Genomic DNA, 17,283 nt, shown 5'->3' with positions numbered 1-17,283 from the left:
CCCAAATTAATCCTAACTGTCCCCTCAGCTTTGCTTCCTGTATCCAAAAACAAAGCCACAGTTTGGAGCATTAAGTCTGACTTCCCAGATCCTCCTGTTCCCTGGTTACCAGAGATGGCGAGCGGAAAAATGTCTCCCCTTGGCTTTAGGAGAAGAAAGTAGGGTCCAGCATGTCATCAATACAGTATAACTGCTAGGAGATTCCCCGCAGACAGAAAGCGGTTGTCATATTGTATTCCAAACACTGACAAACGTTCCACTCCACTCCCTTCCCAGTGTCTCAAATTCGTGACCATCAGAACAGTTCAGCAGTCAGAAGACTGTGGCATACTCAAATTGACTACACAGCCTGGTAGAGGAACTGACCCTTCTGGAGCTCATAGAAAGGGTCAGGCCTGTGCTCACTGTGTTACATGTGGTTGTTGCTGAACACGCAATTATTCATTATTAGACCTTCAGAAAATCCTCAGGAAAGAGGACAGTGGTTACCAAAGATTTTTCCGACTTCAGACGGAACCAATGTAGCAACTGCAGAAGGCAGCGTTTGGGTGCTAAATAAAATATTGTGGCCCAAAGATGCCGTTGTTGGAAATTAGCCCCTTCACTGACAGGTCATTAAGTTCTGCCACTAGTTTAATTTCTTGTGTGGACCTGGTACAGGAAACCATGCATGGGTGGTAATTTTTTTTCCCTTCCAATCTCAGAGGAAATGTAACTGGGTATGAACTAGTGGCACAACTCATATATCAGTAGTCTGTAACAGGTCTACATAAATCCTTTTCTTTAAAGTTATTTAACTGTTTTAAAAATGGTTTCAACAGAAGTAATTCCAATTGCACCAGAAAGGAAACCAGAGTCTTAAAGAAAAATATGCTCTCTTTGCTGAGCAAGGCAAACATATCAGTATGTGGAGAAACAAACCAGTCTCTTGTGTTTTATTTCCTTAGCAAATCCACTGAAACACTTACTTTGTGTCTTTAAAAGGCTGGTAGACAAAGAATTCTGTGGTCACTAAAGATGAATGCCTACAGCTGGTTTGTAACCGCTTTAAAAGGACAGGTATCTTTTTTTGTTTTTGTTTTTGTTTTATTTTGTTTCTCTCGTGTTCACAGTATCTCATTATGGGACTTGGTACATATTATAAACACAATAAATATTTGTTGTTTTTTTTTTTAAAAAAAACATCAAAAACATATTCTCTGGGGAAGGATTTTCTATTTGAAGAAAAGGATAACTTGCTGTTGACCCACACACTTCGTGCACAGACTAATACATTGCTATCACAAACCCAGCCCTTTTTATAGCCAAGCCCTTATAGAATAATATTTTTTCAATATCTCTACGTGGCACTTTCTGTCATGATGTTGCTTTTTGACTCTTCCAGGAATTAATGTTTAAAATAAAAACCCTTATATCTGCTAAAGCTGAGAACTTGATGCTATTTAAAGCTGACTAATTCAAGTCATTGGTGAAACCAACTACATTTTGAGAACTAGAAAATGTGAATATACAGACTAGATGGCTCTGATAAAAGCACAATTGTTTTCCATAGTCAAAGGAACTGATAATAAATTAATTTTAGATCTTGACCCATTCTACCCCTTGGGTCCACACAACAAGACGGAAGAATCTGTTTGTTATTAGTATTACTATCTCAAGATCTTCACACGACTCACTCCCGTAACTCCTTAAAACTGTTACTCAAATGTCCCCTCAGTGCGCCTTACCTGAACACTCTATTTTAAATTTCATCTCTTCCTTCCCTTACTGTCATGCCCAATCTCCCTTTCCAGCTTGCTATTTCCCTGCAGCATTTATCTGTTACAGTGTAAGTTTTGTTTATTGTTTTGTGGTTTTTCTCCTCTAACTCAAATGGAAGCTCCATGCACAGAGAAATTTTGGGGGTCTGTCTTGTTCTCTGTCATATTCCCAGCACCAGGTGCATAGTAAGTGCTCAATAAATCTTCATTCACATACAAGCTAAGGCAATGCCGTTTTGAAGGTTTCTGGGTGCGGGGATTCCCAACTCTTTTGGTAGTTTAAAAGCAGTTTCACATCAATTATTTTATTTGATCATTCTTACAACGACATTGTGTTTTAAGAAAGGGTTATTATTTACTCAATTCAGTAAATGAGGAAACAGGGCCGCAGAGTTTTTATGAATGGAGTAAAATTGAGAGGCTAGCAAGTAGACTCCATTCTTGAACCCAGGTCAGTTACTTCCCTTGATGTCCTGCTCCCAGCCAGGCCGTGAATCTGTCAGGCAGGAGGAGTTAGTGCTTTGTACTAAGCATTGCTGGTCACGTCTCAAGGAAGTAGATTCCAAAGTGAAAATGAGAACAGACTTTGGATGCAGAATGTATGTTCTTGACAAATGAAACAGCACGTAAGGGATGGCTCTCAAGGACGTGAAACCTAACTCTCCTCAGCTGAGCCTTATGTGTAGATGAGCTATTCGCTTTGAGGCCATGTGACGTCTGCCTTAAAGAGCACCCACGAACCCCGCCTGGCACTGCGAGTGGCCCTCACACCCGCATGTGCTCTAGGTCTTTCTCCTCTGCATTTCTGTTTCATGCCATGCGGTGGGTAGGGAGGCATAATGGTTAAAGGTCATAGACCTGAAAACAGTCAGAACCACACAGAACATAAAGCTCGATGTGGTTGGTAGTTGTTTTTTTGTTTTTGTTTTTGCTTTTTGTGTGTGTGGGTGGAGATGGTGTTGCTCTGTTTCCTCATCTATAAAATTAGCCTAATGGAACCAAATTCTGATAAATAAATTAGATTTATACAAGTAAAGCATTCATCACTGCCATAGCTATTATTATTGTATATTGCCTGTGTCTCTCTTACAGGATCATGAAATCATAGAAAGCAAGGCACTTTACTGGCTTTATTAGTTTGCTAATAATGCTACTGTAACAAAGTACCACAAACTGGGTTTTAAATAGAAACTTATGTTTCACAGTTCTGGGTGCTAGGATTCCAAGATCAAGGTGTTGGCAGAGTTGGTTCTTTCTGAGGAATACGAGGAAGAAGCTTTTCCATGCCTCTTCCCTAGTTTCCGGAGATTTGCTGGCAATCTTTGATGTTCCTTGGCCTATTAACACATCACCCCAATCTTTGCCTTCATCTTCACATGGCATTCTCCTTGTGTGTCTACATTTCCCCTTTTTATAAGGACATCAGTCATTTTGGATTAGGTGCCTGCTCTACTCCAGTATGAACTTATTTTAAGTAATTGCATCTGCTTCCGAATATGGTCACATCCTGAGGTACTGGCGGTTAGGTCTTCAACACATGATTTTGGGGATGGGGGACACAATTCAGTGCATAACATGGGCCTTATCTTTGCACTCGTATCTACTTGCAGTTGGTAAATGTCAGGGCATTGCGGCTGAATCCATTACATTTGAAGAAATGTCTCTAGAAGGTTCAGAAATGGAGCCACTTTCAAACAGATTGGTGACCTTTTGAAAATTGTTTCTCCATCCAAGATTTACCAGAATAAACTTCCCTCCAGCTAGTGCCTTGCTGAGTGTTGTGTTAGATCTTTGGATCAGGAAGAAAAATCATGTGGAGGTGAATGCTTTGTTCAGGACTTTCCAAACAGGTTTTTAATGAATAGATAGCAGTAATATCTGTATATGTGGGTATGCATTTAACTGTGCTATTTACAACTTAACATTTTAAGGCTTTGTCTAAAAATCTGTATAACTCACTGTTCTTGTCAGTATTTTAAGTGCAACTTTTAATCTCATAGGTATGTGTTAATAATAATGTGTTAATAAATGTGTTAACATGTTAATAATAAATGACAATTTTCCTTTGTTTTACATTTTTTCTGATATGTATATAGTGTGGTTATAAAGTAATAAGGTTGGTTCCACGATCTTCAGACATGCATATAGAGTACTATATTTCAATGAAAAGTCACATTTAAAAAAAATAATGTCTAAATTGCAATGCTCTACTTTATATATTCATATTTTTTTAATTGATATTCCTTCCACAAATGACTTGCTTAATATAGTCAGAACTTTTGGAGTTGCTTTTCAGTCTATGCATATTTATTTATTTGGGCATTTAAGTGTACATTTGTAATGCGTTCTCTAAGTGGTTGGTGCTGAAATTTTAGTTGATGTCAAGTTCAGGATTTATTGTGATGGAAATGGGACTATCCATAGAGCTTGAGATCTTATAGAAGGTCTATAAATATTTGTTGAATGAATAAATGAATATATGAATGAATATATGGGGGGAGGAAGTGAATCTATTTTTTTTCCAACTCCATTTGAATGAAGTCAATAACCTACAGTGAATATAATACTTAAGAGTGGAAATAATACATTAAAAACTTGTGAAAGCAAGTTTTAATTTTTTATTGGATTTTTTTGTGACACCTTGACTCTCCCCTATATCTTCTACATTATGACTGAAATTTCAGGCACTACAAGAAAGGGGCCTCTAAGAAAGGCGGGTTGAGAGCAGAGAGAGCAAGTGAGCGAGCCCACATTAGCATAGGGCAGGAAGGGCACTATAACATCTGGCAGTGGTAGTCGACTGGGTCCATTTGTTAGTGCTCATTAAATTCACATTAATGCATGAGCTGCTCTGAATGTGTAAATGCCATGTTGGTTGGTTGCTTTCTCCCAGGCCAATGGTAGTGACTTTTGGGGCCCTACCCCCAGAGGCTTACTTGCCAGTGGCATTTGACCTGGGGTCAGACCTGTATTTAACCCTTTCCTGTAGGTCAAAACTAAATTAATTTGGTGAGAATTAAATTGGAAATGAGTCGTCTGTACAGCAGGTGTCCCCTGTGGAGAATGTGCCCCAGGTGGAAACATTTTAAGATCTGTTCCTGGGCCATCTCCAAAGAAGCTTCAGAGGTCAGGGAGGCAATTCCAAGACATCCCATGTGGTGAGGGCCTGGAGGTGGACGTAGCAGGTGCTGACTCAGGGCGGTTTTCTCGGCAGCTGGGGGGACTTTCAAAGAGACCCCTTTCGGAGAAAATTTATTTATATATTCATGAACATATATCTTGGGCATTCATTGTGGACTGATTTACTTAGAAGTTGCCCTAAATGATTGGAACTCTACCCTTTGCCCCTACCTCCCACCATCAACCAAAGACTTTGATTTGAAGGAACAATAATAACGCATTTTTCTCTTTCTTTTTTCTAGAGGATGAGGAAGACGAAGAAATGGTGGAACCTAAAAATGGCCATGATTCAGAACTGGAAAATCAAGACAAAAAACAGGAGGTGAAGGAAGGTATGGTGTGAGAGATAAATTGAGTCATCATTTTATTTTATTTTTTTAACCAAGGGTTAAGGGACTATAGAGGTAAGAAAAAATTAAATGTACACCCACTTTGTGGAAGGTTTTTTGTGACTGTTCAATACATTACATTTAGCAACATAAACTTTAATCTCCAAAGCAAGCTGTTTGTTTTTCTGACTGACTGATAGAAGCAAATAAAATACAAACCATCCACATTTCCAGCAACAAGTCCAGTCATGATTCCAATAAAATTATTACTCAGTAGTGATTAAATAAGACACTTGTTATCAATTGTTGTGTTATCTAGTTCACTCCATTGTATAACAGTAACAAGAAAGCAAAACAAGAAACAAAAACAAAAAAAGTAAAGAAAGGGGATGATAATACTACAGGTGATGTTTCCTTAAAAATCTAACTCTGTATCCTTTTGAGATTCTCTGCCCTGGAAACAAAAGAGAATTTTGAAATTATCTTTCTTACTGACAAATGGAGAATCCATGAGAACAGAGTATAGATTAAAAAAATTCTTCCATATTTCCTACTAAGTGTCCCAAATATTGATCAACATAATTCTAATTAGAAGGCCACTCGATTTAAAAACTTTAAAGATGCCATGGCTCTGGCACAGCGTGTCACATAGTTGTCACTGGGAACATTTGTAGGAATGAATATGTACTGGTCATATGCACTCACTTCAGCCTTCTCAGGCATTGAGCAAGGTTGATAACTGTCAAGTTCTGGGGTACAACCGAGGGCAGGGAGAGAATTCAGCATCTTTAACACTGGCATTCATAGAAGGCACAAGAGTTAGTTTTTCCAAGAGATTATAAATGGATACGATTGAAGAAATTTTACCTTTGAACACCTACAAAGAACATATATATTTTTAAAGTAGGTAAGTAGATCATTAAAGCAAGACAGGTGTAGCACAAAACAAAATAAGTCAGATTTATTAAAGTATTCTCTTCTTTCTTTTGCAAAATATCCTTAAGATGTATTGGGTGATAAGGAGCCAGGTTATGTGTTGTGTGTCTTGGTACCCCCAACCCCGCCACAACTCGTCTCCAAATCGTCTTCTCTGGCAAACCATTGCGCCTCCTTCTTCACTCCTGAGTAAAAAACACCCTCAAGTTTTAACTGTTCCTCATGCTTCATGGAATTGATTAAAGTTCTGGTAAAAGTCAGAAAGAAGTTTGAGAGGACATTTCCTATTACTGCTGCACTGTGCACCTTATTCTCTATTAATGAGTTTTCTGCAAATTAGCACATAATGGGTTAAAAGCATGTTTATGTTGGCATCAAACTCTCTCTGGCTTTTTTTTTTTTTTTTTTAAAGCAAGACAGTATTTTGCAAACTTTTAAAAGAATCTCTAGCAGATATAATCGTGGCGCCATTCGCACGGCTGCATAGTAGTTAGGGCTGTGTCAGCACTTCCATTATGAACCCTGAGTTTCAGGCATTTATTACTCAGCCATAAAAATTTGCTCTGGGCTGAAACTTGACATACATGGTTTTAAACCAGAGAACACATTTTTGAGAAATCTGGCCTTTTTTGGAGTTAAGAAAAAAAAGGGAGTGAGGGAGAGTCGGGAAAAAAAGTCAGCGCTCACTAGCTTTTGACATTTTTGCTAGTGTGACATCAAAATGCATTAAATAGTAAAGAAATATGGGTTTGATTTATTACCATTTTCACTCTTTTTTCCCACAACAAAGTAGAGGAAAACAGCAGACACGTTTTAGCTTTTAATCAAAATTTAGGGAATTTCTCTATGTAAGTGTCGTAGTAGCTTCATGTTTGGAGATTTAAAACAGCAGGACCGGAAACCTAACTCTTGTAAACGCACATCAGCTCATAAACCTCACGTGAACTTCAGAGAAGGGTATTCGTCTTTATTAGTTTGGTTTGGTTTTCTTGCTCTTGTTTATGAACTGATTTCACCAAAAAGTTCTTATAAGAACCACTTTATTTAATCTGCTTTGAAATTTAAGCTATGTGGGCTTATTTATTTATTTATTTATTTGCTTATCTATTTATTTATTTATTTTCTTTTAGATATATTCTTGGAAAATATTAAAAGTTGTAATGTTTTATGTTGAAATTTAAAGCTACATCATTGAAAGAATGCAATATATTTCTGAAGTAGATTAAAAAAAAACTTAACCTAAAAATGAGATTGTAAAAAATTTATTAATATAAATTGTGAAGTTTATTATGAATTTTACATTTTTACAGAGAAAAAAATTTCAAGAACCCGAGGAATCAAGAGGAGTATATTGTAAATAGAATAAATTAAAAAGAAACTGAAAAAGTATACTTTAAGGTCTAAAGAAAACTCAAGAAATCAGAACAAATAGGATAAAATCATCATGAAAGATGTAAGATAGTATTTTCATATGTAAAACCAAGAGAAATTAACACTTCTATAATAAATAGGATAAAAAATTATCCCTAAAATAAAATTTATACTAGATTTTAATTTTGCAGTATATGAGTTCATAAAATTAGCAGTCTTCTAAATTCTGAATTTCATGAAGGCAGTAAATTGTTTTTATGCTTGTTATTCGAGCTAAATATAACTGGTCAGGTACATTCTGTTAAGTTTGGAAATGTGTCATGTCATTTGGATCATTTGTAAGTCATATTCATGTGTTCTACTATTCATAAAACACCTTTATTTTTAAAAAAGGTCACTTTAAATGCATAAAGTATTGTTAGCTCTTGGCAGGAATACTAAATATTTTGTTGCAAAAACAAACAACAAGCCTTCTACAATAGCATTTTCTGCTTAACTTATAAAAATCAAATATTATCAATTCCCATGTTTTGCCATGATAAACCTTTTGCTATTAAATTAATCCCTACCTTTTATGCAATGAACATGCTAAATATGATTCATTAGGTTCCAGTGATAGGGAAAAGCTTCAGAAACACATATTTCAGGAGAATTTGAGCTCTTTTCCTGGGTAATACAATTTCAATTCTAATTGTTTATGCTTATATTTCGAACCTTGTGGATTCCATTAATCAACCAATTTTCTTTCATAAAATATGGTGTATGGAGAGGTTTTATCTTCGAATTCAGCTTTTGATTGTGGTCCTGGATATTCCATTATGTTTTCATTACATTGTAACAACACATCGATTTAAAGACTTTTAAATATGGGACATTTGGGGTTTTTATCAAAACTAACTATGTCCCTGTTTAACTCCTAGAATGAACATTGTTTATGACTTTAAAGAAATGCTTGTCTGCACATACATCTTATTATTTTGTGCTAACAGGGATCATTTGATCCCTGTTAGACATCAAAGCTTAATATAAAAGATATCCTTTGTTTTGCTTCATTACAATTTAATTTCAAGCCAAATATCGTATTGTAAATATAATATCTGGATAGGCTACTGCTTCACCTACCTTAACTTGGCCTCTGCAAATACACTTTGATCAGCCATTTATGTTTCTCTTGGAGAAGAAGTTGTATGTCTTGAAAGCCGAGATCAAAGTGACAATAAGCTACAGGGAAGAAAAAATTACAGAAAATTACAGTGACACTATTTTTTATTCAATGGACCTGTGAGGAAAGATACAGGTGAAATAGAAGTAGCTGAAAAGATAAACAGAGAATAGGAAGATTTTTATATTATAAAAAGAAGGAATAAAGGGGAAAATTCCTATTCCTCTTTTTAATTTCAAGTGTGTCATCCATCCACAGTGACTAAGGCTGAACAAGACTTTTAAAATAAGACATTTTTCTTGGCCATATAGTATCTTTGTTCAGTGAAGTTTATTTATTTATGTAACAGCACTAACCAAAACAAAATGACCCTAATATTTTGTAGGGTGTTTTTTTTTTCTTTTGCCTAATTATATTTAATAGTTTACTGTTTTCTTGAACTTACATTAAGGACAAAAAATTCAAATGCCTAATTTATGGGAGTTTTTAAAAAGTAGACTAATAAATTACTACTTAATTACTAATTATTGAATGCTTAACTATTTGTCCTATATATTTATCTTTAACTCTTAACCCAGACTTAAAGTTTAGGTATCATTACTCCATTTTATAGATAAAACTGCTTTTCAGAGAGCTTTAATTGATTAAAGAATCAAAACTAACATATGGCACAGTAAATGTTGTATTCCAGGTTGGTTTTGTAGTGTTCTTGTTACTTGTGGTCTACACATTGCTTGTTTCACTATTTCTCAAACTAGTGTCTGGGCAACACTGCTTAGCAGAAGTTGATGGGGGTTCTTGGAGATTCTCCACACACATTGGCATATTTAGGGCTCTGGAGACATTGGCGCAAAGAAATATTGCAATATTTGGGGCTGCTAGAAACTATGTGATGGACTGTTTTTGGAGATCTTCTTCTGTAGCAGATGAATCATTTCTTGTTATATTACCTGAGGAGCATTTCTCAAGGTGTGAACCAACTACATCAGAATCATTCCAGTTTCTTGTATAAATACAGGCTTGGGAGTCCTTTCAGACCTCCTGCATTGTGGTCTGGGGCAGGAAAGGGGAGATCGGAAGGGGAGAGACAATATGAACCTTAAAAGTTTGAGATGTACTGCCATGGCTCTGCAGAGGAGCTTTTGGACAATTTCATTTTCTCAGGACAATGGCTTTGTGACATCATGAATGGAATCAAATAACATTTCCACAAAACATTATGCTATGGGTGACTGTACATAAAAGATTCCTCAGACCACATGGCCAGGTAGGAATCAGTCTTGGTTATGGGGATAGTGGTGGAAGTTTTGGGGAAAGTCTGTGGGTGAGCATTCCATCAGGAATCTCACCTGTGATTATGATGCACTACCCTCCTCCTGTAGCTTAAACTACAGACACTTCTGGTCCTACTGAAAGAGTCATCAATCAAACGTTTATTGAAGGCTCTGTGCATGAGAGTTGAATGGTGGGCGGGGGGGTGGGGAGGGAGTTCCTAAAGAGCCACAAAGATTCAGCTGACAGTTTCTGCCCTTGAGAGCTTCTCAGTCTGGGGAGTTCTTAATCTTTTATCTGTGTTTTTATGTAAGACAGCGACTATAAAAACAGTTTATGTAAAACAATTGTGACTCTGAGGTGAACTGACTTCCTTTCAGACACTATAACATATTGCTAGTTATTTTATCTCTTTGCCTCATTTTGCATCTTCGAAATTAGTTTAATGAGATTAATTATGCCATGGAAGTAATGCATAAAAGCAATTGTGAAGTGTCTTATGAAAGTATTTATTTGTTTCATGTGTTCGTTAAAAACAAGATATTTTGGGTGAAAGCAGATATGGAAGGACATATTTCAGGTTTTGAGTGGAATCTTTACAACAATCATGTCAACTTTACCAACTCTTCATGTAAAATAAAATGAATTTTTCCATAGAAAGAGGAAAGATACTATCTGGATCATATTATAGCTAGTTCTTAATTATTTAATATGTGCAGCTTTATAGTAGTGTCTAATATATATAGTTTTAGATTTCTCTATTATATGTTATTTCGGTTATTTTCAAGCTCAATTCTAAAGAAAATGACAGTATTCAAAACCAATTGCTAAAAAATCTACCTAGCTATTTCCACTTGTAATCTTTTTTAACTCTTCCAAACAGTAATTAGGCCAGATATGAAATCCTTTTCTAAAACTAGCAGTGGAGACATCTGCAAAAACCTTTGGCGTGAATTTGGTAGTGATTTAGACTGCATATTATAAACAATGACTTTTCTCACTGTGTCTTATCACTCCTTTGATAAGCATTCTCTTTCAAGAGTTGGATTCCTTGTGAAATGTTTTTAATTGCCTTTTATTTCTTTCTTGACAATCTGTTACAAAAAAGCACCTCCGAGGGAGCTGACGGAGGAAGAAAAACAGCAAATCCTTCATTCAGAGGAATTTCTCATCTTCTTTGATCGGACCATACGGGTAATCGAAAGAGCACTGGCAGAAGACTCTGACATCTTCTTTGACTATAGCGGTCGAGAGTTAGAGGAAAAAGATGGGTTAGTTTCTTGTGTGCATTTTTTGAAAAACAAACAAACAAAAAATAAAACAACAAAAAAACAGTGATAGATTATCTGTTGATGTTAAATTCATGTATGTATTGAGCAGGTAAATCCCAAACCTAACAAATCAGAGGAGGATGAAATTCCAGGGTTGATCTTGCTAAACAGCTTTGACTAAGGACTTTGGTTATAACTTCTGGCTTAGCGTTTCCCTGTAATTATCATGTGCTTCCGTGAAATGCTTTTGAACTCGATATCTGGGAAACAATCCAGGTGATAGAGACTGGCAGAGTCATGTACATCGTCCTTTGAGAAAACATTTTTATAAGCAGCAAAAGGAGATGTGTGTTACATCCAGTAGATTTATTTTTTATGTCTAAGCAAACAAGAAGGTGAAGAAAATAAACACGAGATACGAGAGACCTTAACTGATGTGGGAGACAGTGAACAGAGACTGGAAACTTTTTTCTGTTTTGATACTGTAAGATTATGTGTGTATACCTTTTAGGAAACACATTGTGCAAGGATATATTTATAGATAAAACAAACAAAAAACTAATCAATAAAGCATATGGCCCCAAAGGACTTTCTTTGTGATGGCAACATATATCTTGTAAAAGGCAGTGGCTGCCAACCATCATCATAGGGGTGATAAGAGGTACTTTGTGAACTTTGTAAGAAATAGAAATAGCTGGTTTTTAGCTGCCAATTTATTTTGGCTAAGAACAATATGAAAAGGTAAGATCACTTGCCTTTTTCATTAGATCTGACTTTACTATATCTAAAATTCAAATACATTCTCAAAGGACAGCCTATCATCACTGAAGACACTCAAAGAAATGTCATAGAGACTCCAAATACAGTTTCAAAAGGGAGTTCTGAAAATGTTCTAAACAAATGACAGCATCCTGTTTACTTCAAAAAGACAACAGTATTTTGAATATACATGTTCTGAGGTGTTTGTTTTCTTTGTAAAAAGCCTGTTCTGTGGCTCAGTTGATTTTCTGGGTCCTATTTCCTTCCGGGTGCCTGGCCCAGTGATATTCTGGCTTCTTGGCAGCTACTTGGGTGCATGTACCCCATGCCTGAGTTTGCAGTGGTCGAGCTGAAGAAGGGTTAGCAGGACAAAAACTTCATAAGTCTGCTGATTAGAGCTTGAGTAAAATAGTCTGAAGCCACTTCACCCAGTCTGAACAAGGGCTATATAAGACAAGTGATTCAGGGGTGCAAGCCAGTTGAATGAAGCAAATAAACAGAAAAAAAGTGAGTGAACTGAAGCCTAAGATTTTACGCAGCATTTTATGCACATCCAAAAGCTGCTGGCACAGAACAAGCATTACTTAATTTAAACACTCAGTCTTGTGGAGAAAATGCATGACCAGTGCAGAGTTCTTCAGAAGAGGTTTTGTGGCCAGCTGAATATCAGCCAAATAAACACTGGCCAAAGTATAATCCACCTAGAACCAGATGCCATTTGGGTCTTTGTGAAGGATCTGATACATTTGGTGAATTCCCTCCTCTTCACCATGTCTGTCTCATGGCAGAACTTCCCAGTTGCCATTGAGCAAGGAGGTAATCACTATAGTCAATCAGAAATTACAGATAGAGAAACATGCATATTATCTTTGGTCTAAGGCTAGAAAAGGAGGCATTGATATCAAAGAATCTCCAAGTGAACTAATCTCCCTTGACAGCTCAGAGATTTCTAGTGAACTCTGCTTCAAGATAGAACTTATTAGGAAAAGGAGAATCCTTTAGGACTGGTCAAGATGAGAACCTGAAACAAATTTGACATTTCATACCAGTCTCGAAACAACATGTGGAAACATTTTCTGGGCCAGGTTAGAGAGAGCTTGTCATAAAGGAGAGCCTAATTGGTTCATGTATTTGTGATCAGAATTTGATGCTTTGACTGCAGAGAGTATTGTGTGCCATGCTTTAGCCATTTTATTCTTTCAGTATGAGCAGCAGAGGTAAAGCCCCCATCCTAAAGCATCATGTTTGTCTTTGATGTTTAAACCTTCCTAGGGATGTCCAGGCTGGAGCCAACCTTTCTTTTAATCGTCAGTTCTATGATGAACATTGGTCCAAGCATCGAGTGGTCACTTGTATGGACTGGTCACTCCAGGTAAGAATTACTGCTAGAATGGGACAAACTGGGCTTGCATTCTCATGGGATGTGTATAAAAAATTAAGAGACGTTTGCTTCCCCACTTTGGATATGTTCACTAACCTACGATTTTTTTCTGTGTCTGTGATTGTCTTTCTTATTTTACTGAGATTTTATTTTAAATTCTACACTCTGTTGTTCATATATATTGAGTACTTACTATGTGCTAAGTTTCAGACAAGGAGCCAAACCATTTTGTCTGTGAAACTGCTCTTGTTAAGGTCACCAATGATTTCCTACTTGTCAAATCCTCTGGATATTTTTAAACCTTCAGAGGCCCTGACTGCTCTTTGTGATCCAGCTTATTTAACGTCCCTACACTTCTAAAAACAATAGCCTTCCATTAAGTTCTATAACTCTCTAATTCTCAGACTTTTCCAAGACTCCTTTTTTCTCTTCCACCTTTGTGGTCCTCGTGCTTATGGCCTCACTCCCTACCCTTCTTCCCGACATGCTCTCTGTGGGAGATTTCTTCCGTTGCAATGGATGCCACTACCGCATGGACAGTCTGTTTATCTCTCCTAACCAATCAATCATCCTCCTGAATTCCACTTTACACACCAGACAGATCCACGGAGGTGTCCCACAGAATCTCAAATGTATCACTAACTCATTATTGCCACATAGTTGAAATCCTTTTTTGCCCACTACATTCTCTTTATGGTAAAGCCATACCCAAGGGTCTAAAGCAAAACTTTCATCATTCACATTAGCAACTTCCTCTCCCTTATCTCTCAGTCTATCGACAGGACTGCCCATTTCTGCATTCGTATATTCACTATCTTATATCTATAACATTACAAACCTTCTCACTGGTCTTTCTACATCTATACTTGTCCACCTATAGTTTTTCTTCTGGACAGCTAGCTAAATACAGTTGACCTTTGAACCACACAGGGTTTAGGGACACCAACCCCCTGCACAGTCGAAAATCTACATGTAACTTTTGATTTTCCAATTGTCCCTCAGTATCTTTGAGAGGTTGGTTTCGGGACCAGCCCTACCCCACCACTTCCACGGATACCAAAATATGTGGATGCTCAGGTCCTTAATATAAGGTGGTATAGAGCAATGCATTCAATCAGCCCTCAACTGCAGATTCCCAGCTGTAGATTCAAAATCTAGGGACAGAGGGTCAATTGTATATTTATTGAAAAAAAAAATCAGCATGTAAGCGGACTCGAGGGTTAAATGTAACAGAGGGTTAAATGTAATCTTCCGAAATTGCAAATCTGATCATTTTATTTCTTTGATTAAAATTCTCCATTGTCTATAAGAAAAAAGTCTAAACTCCTTAGTGTGGCTTTCAGAGTAAAAGCAGGCAAATTTATCAAAAGCCAGTTCACTGAATGACCAACTCAATTAGTTGACAATTTATCTAGTGCTGACCAGTCAAATCATGTGCAGACAGGCACGCAGCCTAGTTGTGGTGCAGGTGGAATTTGAACCCAGGTGGTCTGACCCCCGAGTCCATGTTTTTGACAACTACACTATGTTCTCTACTGCAACGACAATGACATAACAACAACGATGGAAATAGGAAGGGCCAGTCCTGGCTATTTATGTATTGCACAGTTTCTACTTTCTCGTAGTCTGTGTTTTTATTAAAAATGATAACCATGGCTAGCTTTTAGTTTGTGTTTCTTATATGCCAAGCACTGTGCCAGGGGCTCTGATGGCATTATCCCTTTTCACTCTCATAATATCATGTGAGGCAGCCGCTATTACTGTTTCCTTTTTGTAGCTGAGAAAATTGAAGCTCAGAAAAGCTAAGTAATTTGCTAAGTCACTCAGCTAGGATGTGGTAGAGCAGGGATTTGAACCCAAATCTTTTAGCACTTCAGGGCATATGCTCTTTACCACGGCTTCCCACGAAGGGCTCATGAATCTAGAACCAAGAGTGGTGATAAGTGCTGAATGATAGGGGCAGATAGCAAGTGCTTTCAGTGTTCAGTGGAGGTTGGGATCTGTTTCTGGTCAGACATGCCTTCTCAGAAGATTGAGATTTAGAGAGATGGAGGGGAGAAGAGGGTGTTCTAGGCAGAGCAGTGAAGCAGATGATGTGAAGAGCCCCTATTTAATCCTGCTGGAGAACAGGAGAACTGAAGAGGAGTGTAATCCTCCACAACCAGACTGTCATCAGCCACCAAGTGGGTGAGTGTTCTCTCCTCTCGAATCTCCTTTTGCATCTAAGCAACAAAGCACACAGTGCAGAGACGAATATAAGCAGGGTTTGCCCAGCCACTTCTCGCCAGCGTGTGGGTGGTCTGTGAGCACGTTCGGGTGTATGCACAGAAATCAGATCCAAGCCTGAGGAAACACTTAGCTCGGCGTGTTCACTTGTTCAGAGTCTGGAAATTACACAGGAACCTTATCTGACACATTCCTCAAAGGCCACTTTTACTGTGTTCCTGGATCAGCTGATCATGCTCCCTGAGGAGGTGGCAGAGCCAGCATCAGCGAGACTGGTCCTTCCTGGCCTCAGCGTGTGATGGGCCATCTTACCCATGGTTGGATTTGCTTCCAGTCAGGGTTCCGTGTGATGTTTTTGTTGCAGGAAGTGAAACTATAAAGGGCAGAAATTCCACCAGGGAGACACCACATTTATTTTTCCCCATTTTTGTGTAAGCTGTTCATCTACTCTGGGGGCGGGGGAAGAGGTTTACAACTCTGAAAATGTTATTTTATATGGAGTGTGAGAAAAAGGAATTAGAACCCTCAGCTCCTACATCATAACACTTTTGCAGGGTTCAAAAGACCAGGTGTATATGCTTATGGGATGAAGAGACTTCCTGAATGGATCTAGATGCAATCCGGTGATATTAAGAAAGAAGAGGATAGAGGCACGGCTTTGGAATCTAATAGGGGCTTGCGTGCCTAGGATGATTTCCTGAGTGGGACAAAATGGAACAAAGGGGCGAAAAAGGAAGAATAACTACAACGAGTCCTTGCTTAACGTTGTCGTCGAGAGGTTCTGCCACTTTAAGCAGAGCAACATATCAGGAAACTAGTTTCACCAGAGGCCGATATAAACAAGAGTTAAGCTCCTATGATATCTCATTGTTATAATGAAATGAAGTTGGACAAAACGATGTTATTTGAGGACTTGCCATATGAGATTTCTGCATAGCTTTGCTTTGATCTCCTGAGCTTCTTAAATAAGAGCACTTTAACTTTGCAATATTTGCAAAATATCCACCAAACATTATTCCTTGGAAGAAATTTGGGCACTTAGGGAATTACATTAAATTTGTCAGTCATTGAACAATGTTTAGCAGAGACGGTCAATAATACTATTCACAGAGCATATGACAGATTTTCCAGACCTGCACAAAACCAGATTCACGATCTTACTCCCACGTATATACTTCTCTTACATGTAAATTGCATTCTCCAATCTTTCAGTCATTGTGATACAAACCCGAGTAATCTTTGACAGCTTTTTTGTTTGCCAAATCCAATCAAATTTACAGTAGCAAAAAGACTCCCACTGATACCAATTCTAATCCATTAACGTATGGGTTTGACACCTACTTTCTGTCATGCCCTCCATTTCTTGCTTATATTAGGAAATAACTTTCTAACTGGTCTTCCTACCTCAAGTCTCTACACTGTTGAGTCATTATAAGTACTTTTGCCAGATTAACACTTGTAAAGATTACTTATATGCTCTCAATATCACCTTGGGCAAGTTGCCTTACTTCTCTTGGCTTAAGTTTCCTCATTCATAAAATAATGATTTAAAAAATACCTAGCTCACATATTTATTGTGAATATTGAATGAGTTAAGGTATTTAAGGCACTTTATTTAAAAAATGTCTCTAGTACA

The 17,283-nt window shown here is 37.5% G+C and overlaps 1 protein-coding gene across 1 annotated transcript in view; it reads left to right on the top strand.

Annotated features, from left to right (window-relative positions):
• The window catches only part of DYNC1I1 (dynein cytoplasmic 1 intermediate chain 1), a 276,198-nt gene that overhangs the window by 156,823 nt on the left and 102,092 nt on the right, over positions 1-17,283 (top strand). The window contains exons 6-8 of the mRNA XM_039878046.1: positions 5,183-5,272; positions 11,119-11,281; positions 13,313-13,412. Of these exons, the coding sequence (XP_039733980.1) occupies positions 5,183-5,272; positions 11,119-11,281; positions 13,313-13,412 (353 nt within the window). The remainder of the gene's footprint in view (positions 1-5,182; positions 5,273-11,118; positions 11,282-13,312; positions 13,413-17,283) is intronic.

Source organism: Pteropus medius, unplaced genomic scaffold (assembly GCF_902729225.1).
Source record: "Pteropus medius unplaced genomic scaffold, Ma_sr-lr_union100, whole genome shotgun sequence".
Lineage (NCBI taxonomy): Eukaryota > Metazoa > Chordata > Mammalia > Chiroptera > Pteropodidae > Pteropus > Pteropus medius.
The sequence above is the reverse complement of the archived record's forward strand: the minus strand, read 5'-3'. Positions and strand labels throughout refer to the sequence as shown.